Here is a 9917-nt window from a genome sequence, read left to right as displayed (position 1 = left end):
CTACTCTCTCTTATGCTTCTCCATTTCAACTATTAGGAAGGCCACTTACTTCTACATGGGATTCAATCACACACACACACACAAGAAAAGCAATTAGATGTATATAACTTGCCCCTTGTCATAGATAGTCTCAACACGTATGCACACACATGCATGCGCACATGCAAATAGATAAAGCAATTAAAATGTGTCTAGAATTAAGCATAACTCGGTTATTGTCATGGATATTCTTGCCTTCTCAATGCAAATACTTCATCAATGTTGGTTTTTATAACTTATGTAAGCCAAAAATACATGGTGGCAATATGCTCACCCTGAACACATTTGTAGAATTAGCCCAAAGTCTAGATTTTCACTAGTGGTCCATTCTAGTGTGTGTAATATTCCTCTTTGGATATAGTAATTTGCTAATATACAAAAGTGATGCATATGCATTACAAATAAGCATGCAACACCAAGACTTCAATAGATGTTTGAACAAAGTCTCCAACACTCATTGTGGCTCAAGAAAAGTAAAGAAAGTACATTGTTGATGCTAGATTTTATTTTATGATATATTCTTAGATGCGCAAATGATGATGTTATATAAATGTTTAAATTTTTTCCTTCAAACACATTATATGGATAATGGCCAACTCAAAAAGGAACCAAGTCTTGCCAAATTCTCTTTTTTAAAGGCTAGCTTCACATTTAGACGGTGGAAGTTTTATCAATCAAGAAATAAATCTACCATGGTGTTCATGTTAGCGACGGAACTACATGGAAATATGTATTTTATTTTGTAAAAGCAACCAATTAAAGAAGTTTATGAACACTTTTTATTGAATTAAATTTTGCCACGTGTAAAGTAGAACATCTTTCACTAGCCAAAATCTTCTTCCAAGGGTATGAAGCTGATAGAAGTTGTGGTGGGTCCAAAAGAAAACCACTTTTAAGCTTTCAAATGAAAGCTATAAATGTTGGATGATGCCCCTTTCCTTTTTCCTTTCCTCCACTCAGTGTGAACCGAGCCTAATTTTCCTACGACATAAGCAATCCCCCAATTATTCCAAGCTTATACAACTAATTTCTACCCTATTTCCTTAAAAAAGAAGCGAATGTCTTGCTTCCCAAATTTCCTACGGAACCAACACCCAAAGTTTGTCAAATATTAAGAGATCAAGTGTTTAACTTTCAACCTACTCTCATTGAAGATGCATATCAACATAGTACGGTCATCCAAATCTCTTAATCCTAGGTGAGGCAAAATTCACTACCAAGCTTTCCATTCTAGAATAGGTATTTCAATTACTCCACCTCTCCACAACATCATTTTCCATTAGTCACTCACCTTTTTTCCAACTTGTCTACAAGTATAAATGCTCCCATAACAACCCTCCAAACAAAAAGTCCATCTTTCAAAGGTAACTTCATATTCCAAAGATTTTTAGGATTTTACTAAGCCTTCCTCTAGTTAACTCTATCCCCAAATCAAACTAGCCCTATCTAGGTGAACCTCATCTTCTTCTTGAAACTTTTTATTCTCTTTATTGCACAAAATTTGTTGTATGTTCTTCTTGCCCTACTTAGCACCAAGCAACCTTTCCTCCATCCCAAGCCACATTGTCCAACTATTGCCAGCACTTTGCTAGCTATTATATCCCAAGTAAGCCAACAAGCTCACTAAACTTGACATGGCCACCTAGGTTGGCTGAATTGGAAAATCTTCCTCTTAATGAGAGGAGCGGCTTTTTTTCCCAATGTTTCTGCTAAGGTAGGCTTCAACTCTCTAGCCCAACATGCTTTTTCCTCTGCATATGGCTTGTGGCATTCTTTCTTCAATTCCACCTTTGCAAGAATTTTCATCCAAGACACATTGACATAACATATTAAGCCTTGTGGCTTCAATTTTGATAGAGCTTGAGATGAGAGGATATCTCCATGACTCAAAAGACTAGTTGCTCATAATTTGGAAGAGCAACAACTTCCTCTTCCACCTTTGTGTTGTATTCTTGAATATCCTTTGGCTTGCACCGTTTGCTCCTTCATACATAAGCAACCTTGTATGTGTGTAGCTGCTATCTTTCTACTGATCATGAATCTTTTATCATTTTTAAATGTGGGCGTTTTAGTGCATGGAGATGAACATATAAATCATCCCAAAGAGGGGAAGATTACAAGCTCTTTTTGGAAAGCCTAGTCACCTTAAGGGCATGCTCTTTGGAGGCCAGCCTCTTGGACATTAAAGCAGCGGTATTGAAAATTAGACCAAGAGCTAATTTACCAGCTAGCAGTAATGGGGAGAGTTTTTATCATTCTAGCAAGCCCTCTACTCTACTGCAGTGAGATAGTGAGACTTATAAAACACTTTTCAATGTAAAGTTTATTCTCACTCAATGCTTCCACTGCAACATCATGGCTCCATGTTCTGACCACACTGGACTACTAACAGTTAGCAGCCTTGAGATAGCGTTGGCATACCACTATGAACAATCCGTGATACTCAGTCATATCTCAAAAGGCCTAAAAATTGGGGCCTTCACGTTGATGATGCGAGCTGTGCTGCTCTCCATGAGTAGTCTCTGATGATCTTCGCTGCAGAATCATCCTGGCTGAGGAGGATTTGGTAGCCATCATTCCAATCATCCATACCAGGCGGGAAAAGCTGCCAAATGAGAGAGCCCACTCCGATCGTCTCATACACACTCTCAAAAGTTACAGATAACAACCTCTCCCTTTTGGCTGCCGTGTATGCATCATGCTTGTCTGAAATTCCGAATTCAGCTAACATCAAGGGCATGTTGAGTCCACAGCAATCCTCTCTGTGTGCTTGTATCCACCTCTGCATAAACTCCACCTGCCTTTCGATAGAAGCCTCCTTCCCGAGCCTGATTTGAGGAACCAAAACCCAAAAACTGTGTAACTCCATGTCAAGCTCCAGTTACACTTCATGATAGCAAGCCAAAAGCATAGATTTTAACTTAGCTGGGATTAGTTTTACACATAAAATGAGCAACTATAACATTGAGAGTTCATTATCGAGAACATATAATTACAAGAATCCCTACCAAGCATCTGGGTACGCATGTAAGGAAGCATAATCGATTCCAGCAACCTGATGATTTCTCACAAAGTCTGTCCCAAGATGATTGCAATAAGATCCTGGGTTTTCGCAAAGCCTGTCTGGAGTGGACGGACCATAGAATCCTTCGACCCCCACTTCAAGGAGATGATTTGAGTCCATGGACTTCACATAAGCTGCCATTTCCTGAATCCATGCCTGTTCATATGCCATCATTGTCAGCTATCCAAAGTCATGATTGCATTCAATGAGCTGTTTAATGCTTGACATTAAGATCTCAGTCTCCACCTGCAAGGTATCTCCTGACGGATCACTGTCACACTGAGGTTCATTCATGAGCTCCCAAGAGAAAATGGTAGGATCATTCTTGTATGCCACTCCGGTGAGTGTGTTAACTCTGTTAATCACAGCCTGTGAAGAGCAATTAGTGTTCCATCAGCAGCACATTAAAGAGATTTACAATTCACTGTGCGGTGCAATATGAGATATCAGTTATTTGACCTTGACATGATCCTTGTAGAGCTGCTTGATGGTAGGGTGAGAGAAGAAGGCGTCATCAGAAGAAGAAGATATGCAGAGTCCAGAGTCACGAGCCCATTGAACGTACTGAGCTTTACCTCCATAATCACGCCAATTATTGCAGAAGCTGAGGATCAAGTGAATCCCTGTGCGCTGGGCTTCGGCAATGACAAAATCAAGGGCCTGACATCACAAGGATGGATGCAGCCAAATGAGAAAATGCATCAAATGTGCCCAAATCAGACTAACAATTAAATAAAACATAAGTCATGAGGATGAATGCACCCTTATCAGAAAATGCATCAAATGTGCCCAGATACGATTACAATGAAACAAAGCATAGGGCATGACATCACAAGGATGGATGCACCCAAATCAGAAAATGCATCAAAATTTGAGACGGGCAACAAACTGGCGGTGTGTAATCAGCCTAAACATCAGTGAATGCAGGGACTACAGTGCAGTTGGGAATTGATTACACTTTCAATCAATGCGCCCAAAATCGGACTAGCAAGACAACAGATGCGTTTGTTACCAACACAAGAAAATCTTGACAAATTCCCACAATATTTCCAACATTGTGAATTACGACAACATCGTAAGCTTCTCCCTTCAGGAAGCACCGCATACCTAGCTAGGTGGGGGGTGGGCAGCCCCTGCCCCATAACGAACCTGCCTAGGTGTGGGGTGCCACCCGAGCAGAAGCTTATGATATTGAACACTGTAGGGAAGAGCCCCCCCACATGGGAAAATATCAAAAGCTTCTTGCGCAAGCTTGTGAGGCCTACTCTATCCAGATTAGCAAAAATGAAAGCAACTATAATGGATGAATCCAAGAAATACAGCAATTAATCGGGTGTAAGGGATGATGCTAAGAATTACAGCAATTAATCAGGTACTACAATGGATGATTCTGGGCATATGCAATCATGAAACTTACACGGAAGACCTTCTCATCGTAGGTGCCTGGCCAAGGCTGGAGGGGCTGGTACTGGGAAGACCCATCATTGAAGGCCCAAGTGCGGCAGAGGGTGAGGCCAGCGAGGGCGGCCTCTTCTAGCAGGGAGGTGGTCTTGGGTCTGGAACGGAGATCCACGCTAATGGCCATGAGGAAGTAGGCGTTGAAGCCGTGCGCGCAGAAGCGCCGCCCGCTCCCCTCGAGCACAAACTCTGTGCCCGTTACCCTCACAAAGCCCCCTGCACCAGGCGTCTGCATAGAGCTTCCCATCATGGTCGCCATGTTCATCATGCCTTGTCCTGATCCTGCTACTGCCGCTGCCGCTCCTCCACAGATAGGAGGAGGATGAAGATAATGATGATGAGGCTCCATCTCCGGATCCTTTCTTCTGTCTGTGAAGCCCCCCCATTTTCAGGTTCAATATTCTTCGCTCAAAGAAGCCAGCTGCCCTTGGACAGGGAGTGTTCAACTGCCATTGAAAGAGCCCCAAGGGAGGAACGACCTCCAACTGGAAATTCTGCAGGCTTTTTCAAGGTTTTGAATGACATTTCACCAGTTCACCAGTTATATAATTGACTATAGTCCTTGGCTTGATACTAGTCCTACATCTCAATTGTATGTTTCCAAATCTAAATATTATAGTTTTAAAGGCTTTTTGAACCATCTAGTAGTGAGTTGAACCAATAGTAAGTTGATCCCCCTTATCAATCCAACCGTGCTTGATACCAAGCCTTCTAGTCTATCGCACAATAGGATTGTGAGAGCCTCAGTAATTGCACCATCCTAGGTCTGAGAAACAAAACCAAAATGTTAGGCTTAATGCACAACATATGGGATGTTGGGTGGAGTTCTATTCTTTTGGAAGCTGCAACTCACTTTGCCAACAATCTATCACCTTGTCTCTCGACACTTTGTGCTAACTAACCATGCATCCTTCTCTCCAAACCAAGAAAGCAAGAACATAAGACTAGCTTTGAGTTATAGTAAACTCATCAACTTACCTTTCCATGTTGTAGTCCAAAAGCTTGAAGGCTCGAAGATGGTTCCATGACCTAAACAATATGATCCAATGCAATCGCTTCTTCACATCTACTACCAAACATACCAAAAAATTGAGAAGCTAATAGTAGAGAAGAAGAAGAAAAGCTACAAAGAGCTTCACTCTCCCTCATCTCAACACATGTCTCACACACACACTCTCTCTCAGTCACTCTCAATCATGGAAGCAAGATGATAGACAAAAAGATTGAATGTTTGCACAAACAGAGCTTCCATAATATGGATGCACCAAAAGGTCCATCCAACTGAGACCTCCCACCCTTATATAGACCAACATTAGGGTTAGGGTTAGGTCACTTCTCTAGGGTGTGCCCCATTTGCATTTTAGGGTTTGCGCTCCTTTTGCAATTTAGGGTTTTCACCATTGTGAATTAGGGTTTGCACTCAATTCATGGAACTAATACTTTCAGCAAGGTCATCAAACACACAATGGATACGAAGCAAGAACTTTTAAACATAAAGGATCAAGCACATGCTTTTGAATGTTAGAAAGTCAAGCTCATCTACTAACACCCTAATAGACCTTGTTCAATGTAGGCTCTTTGATCACAAAAATATGTTCACCACAAGAGCTCACATGGCCCAAACATTGTTGACTGGGATGGGAAATACTCCTATCCAATGAGACCAAGCCAAAGTACCCTTAGTGGGTAAGAGCTCACATGGCCCAAACATTGCTGGCTGGGATGGGAAATACTCCTATCCAACAAGATCAATCCAAAGTACCCTTAGTGGCTAAGAAAATTGATAAGTAATTGCAATGGAGATTACCCTTATAGCTTCATAGAGGAATTTGAGTAAGTTTGTGAGGCTATTAACCTTCTAGGAGATGCCAAGCAAGCTCAAGGCTAGGCTCTACATGGGTGAGAAGGGTTGTACTGGTTTACTAGCCTCAATGCAGTTGAGAAGGCTTTCTCCATATCCCTTAAGACTCTATTCATTTAAGAGATTCACATAAGTTGGCTATGCAGACAATCTTATTGTCTGCCTCAAAAACATAGAGCAACAAGATAAAGAGAGCATGAGAGATTATGTATCTATACTGAGAGGGCTATATTAAAAAATTCTACTAGCAAAAAAACCATTTGTTGCTAGCTCAAAATCTCATTTGCTGATGTGATGAAACGACAACAAGAGCTCTTGAAAACGATTGACTCATTTAGACAAGTTTGACCACACTGAAACAATGTGTAGTGTACACTCATAATCTAAATGCTCTCAATAGAGTAGGACATGTACAAATTATAGGTGGTTTGCTGATGAGGAATCCACATGTAGAGCCCCTAGTAGGTGGCTTCCCTATGTTGCACCATATGCGAATCCCGAGCTCCCATATCCAAGACCACAACAAATGGCTCTAGCTGCTCCCATAAATTAGAGGCCAACAACTCCTAAAGGTGACATCAACCCATCTGGTATCCCATAGCCTCCAAGGCTTGATCATAACTCACTCACCTAGTGATGCCCCAATTCACTATGTTAACAAGCCCTTTAGGGAGGATGATTATACAAACCCATATGTCTCTTATGATGATGAAGTAGGTGGAGTGCTCATGGACTGCATACCCATTTTGATTATGATGTTAGGAAGAGGTAGATGACATTACATGATGCAACCATGAGAGACTCTTGCCTATTGGGGACTTGTAGCCAACTCAGTCACCTCTCCAATTGATGACCTCAAAAACAAGAACAATCCCAAGGACAATGAAGTTGACCAAAGGTGTCTTGAATGTGAAATTACTCACATGTATCCCAATTTCCCAAAGAGGAAAGCTAGCTCTAGAAACACTATAATACCCATTGTACCCTTGTTGCTCTTTGTGATTCAAATGCTAAAAGATGAGGATGTGATTCCCATTATGATTAATGCTATTACCAAATACATGCTAACCATGGTGGAGTCAATATTTGTGCTCCATGTCTTGCAACTAGCACTATCATTGGAAAGAAGAATACAAAGAAGAAATCTAAGTGAGTTGCTCTCAAACTCAAGAGTGAAGGAGAAACCTTAGTTTCTATAGTTTCTTTAAGTGCTCAGCAAGCTATATCTACTCCACACATTGAGCTAGCTAGCTCAACCAAAGTAGGTGAATACCCTGACCCTAAACATCAACTTAACTTGATTAAGCAAGGTGAAGCATTGGATGGAAGAGGCTTAAGTTGAAAATAGGCCAAAGTAGCCGAGGCCCTCTATGAGTGTCTCAATACCATCAGGTACTCTCTTCAAGAACAATCCTATCATTTGGAGACCTTTCAAGACTTGGATTAATGGTTGTAAAATGAGACCTAGTCTATTGAGGAGAACACACATCATCCTGCGCTTACCTCCCCACATGTCCTTGGCATGCTTCGAGTTGTCATGCTTTGGGAGGGTGCTAAACAACATGTGGTTCTACTTTTGGAAGTCCTAGGTGAATTTATGAGAAGAGACATTATAGACATAGGGGCTAGTGTTAGCATTGTGAATCAAGTAGTGCTTAAGACAGGGAAAATTGAGCTTGTCCATTTTAATCTCACTGATGGTTCTAAGGTGCATCCCTTGGGTGTATTGAAGGGTTGATTGGTGAAGATCATTGTGGTGCCAAGTTCTCTGTCACATTTGTGGTCATAAAAGGAGTTGATTACAACTTGTTGCTCATGGCATCTAACCTTAGATGTGCAATTTATGACTCATTGAAGATTGGGACAATGGTCTAGTATTTTTGGGGAACTGCAAAGTGAGGCTGTGCACATTGAAATGCATAGTTGGAAGACTACCTTAGTTGACCTAGATGCTATTTCTAGTTTGTGGAAAGGTGGCACCATCTATCCCCCAACACAGAAGTTGTTGAACAAATATGTTCTATGCCCAGAGGATGAGCAAGAATACCTTCATATTCTTGCCACCTTGGAGCTTCTTTTCACTGAGAAGGGCAAGTACAAAGAAACCAATGAATGCCTACATCAATAGGACTTAAGGAAGGCCCCTATCCACATGCTTTATATCCTAGAAGACCTTTCTTCTATGCCATTTTTGATTATGCATGCTAGTCCATCATGAAATCTAAGCAGAAAGGCTTTCTTGTGCCTACAAATAGGTATAGGTTGGAACTATGTAACATCCTCTCACTATGGAGACTAGCCTTCAAGGATTTGATTGAGGCTAACCTCATCATGCTTGAAAAGCTCTTAACATCCCACACATGGCACTAGATTGAACTCCATCAAGTTGTATTCAATTATCACAATAACCTTTTGTTGGAAAGAATTCCAAAATCTTCCTAAAAAAGAGTTCTTCAACTTGGAATACAAGCAAGGAGAAGACTTGGAAAAGTTCATTTCCCACATGAAGGGTCTGATGGCTCTACCCTAACAAATGTGCCAAATCCTACACTTACATGTATCATTCTGTCTTGTTTGGATGAGGAGAAAAGAAACCAAAATGAAGGCAACACCGACTCAACATCTACCTCAACAAACCAACTCTTAGTCCATACTATGACTAGTAAATGTTCCTATTGCAATAAAAACAAACATATTGTAAGGAGCTAACTGCACAAAATATCCCAACAAGATGAAGTGCAACAAATGTAAACAAATAGGGCATATCACTAGTAAATGTCCAAGCTCTCCTAAAGTACCCAAAGATTTAGAGGCCAACTATGTCTCTTCAAAGCATATGATGACCTATGTTTTTGGTGCATGTGTATCATCTTTCCATAAACATCCTTGTAGCCTATTTTATAAAGGTATCCCATTGATTCATTGAGTGGGGGGACCATTTACATGCTATGTAATCCAATGCCACCTTGGCATTGAGGGGGATGTTAGAAGTATAGCATGGGAACCTTGAGTAATCAAGGGTGCATGAGGAAAGGTGAGGTGTGAATGAACTAAAGGGTAAGGGAAAACCTAACCCTATCCCACAGTAAGGCTATATAAACAATTTGGAGGTCACTCTCAAGTGTAGAGAGAGTATACCTTAGTTGTACTTGAGCAACTTACTAATAAGCAAGATTTCCTTCTTGTACTTGAGCTCTCTTCTCCCTCTTGTGCACATATCTTGATGCTCTCACTCTGATTTTCCAACATTGATGCTGTAGATGACATCCAAAAAGGGGTGGCTTGCTGATGGAAGATGATGGCTACATAAAGGATCACTGATGGCACTATCGAAAAGACCAATATATTAGAGGATAATGAGGATGTAAAGGCCACCAATGTTGATGATTATTTAGTTCTTCAAATGGTCTTTTCAAAAATATTGCAAGCCAACTCATGCCCTACCTAAGGGGTATGTCTAACATAATTATGCGATGATTTATACACATATAGGTG

At 40.9% G+C, this 9917-nt stretch overlaps 1 protein-coding gene across 2 annotated transcripts; it reads right to left on the bottom strand.

The window, feature by feature from the left end:
- Window positions 1–2105: 2105 nt before the first annotated feature.
- On the bottom strand, window positions 2106–5066 carry LOC148039498 (mannan endo-1,4-beta-mannosidase 8-like). 2 transcript variants are annotated; one of them, XM_087691220.1, is made up of 5 exons: window positions 4521–5066; window positions 3563–3763; window positions 3350–3472; window positions 3048–3259; window positions 2106–2894 (listed from the first exon to the last, which is right to left on the bottom strand). In XM_087691220.1, exons 1-5 carry the CDS (start codon window positions 4908–4910, stop codon window positions 2519–2521), a joined length of 1302 nt encoding a protein of 433 aa, XP_087547346.1. In that variant the 5' UTR covers window positions 4911–5066; the 3' UTR covers window positions 2106–2518. The 2 variants fall into 2 exon arrangements, with proteins under 2 accessions (XP_087547346.1, XP_087547356.1); XM_087691230.1 differs by having other exon boundaries at window positions 2106–2867; window positions 4521–5063.
- Between the last annotated feature and the right edge of the window lie 4851 nt (window positions 5067–9917).

The sequence above is a fragment of the Lygodium microphyllum genome, chromosome 2 (genome assembly GCF_053477565.2).
Source record: "Lygodium microphyllum isolate KBCC chromosome 2, Lygodium_microphyllum_v1.1.10, whole genome shotgun sequence".
In the NCBI taxonomy this organism is placed as follows: domain Eukaryota; kingdom Viridiplantae; phylum Streptophyta; class Polypodiopsida; order Schizaeales; family Lygodiaceae; genus Lygodium; species Lygodium microphyllum.
The sequence above is the reverse complement of the archived record's forward strand: the minus strand, read 5'-3'. Positions and strand labels throughout refer to the sequence as shown.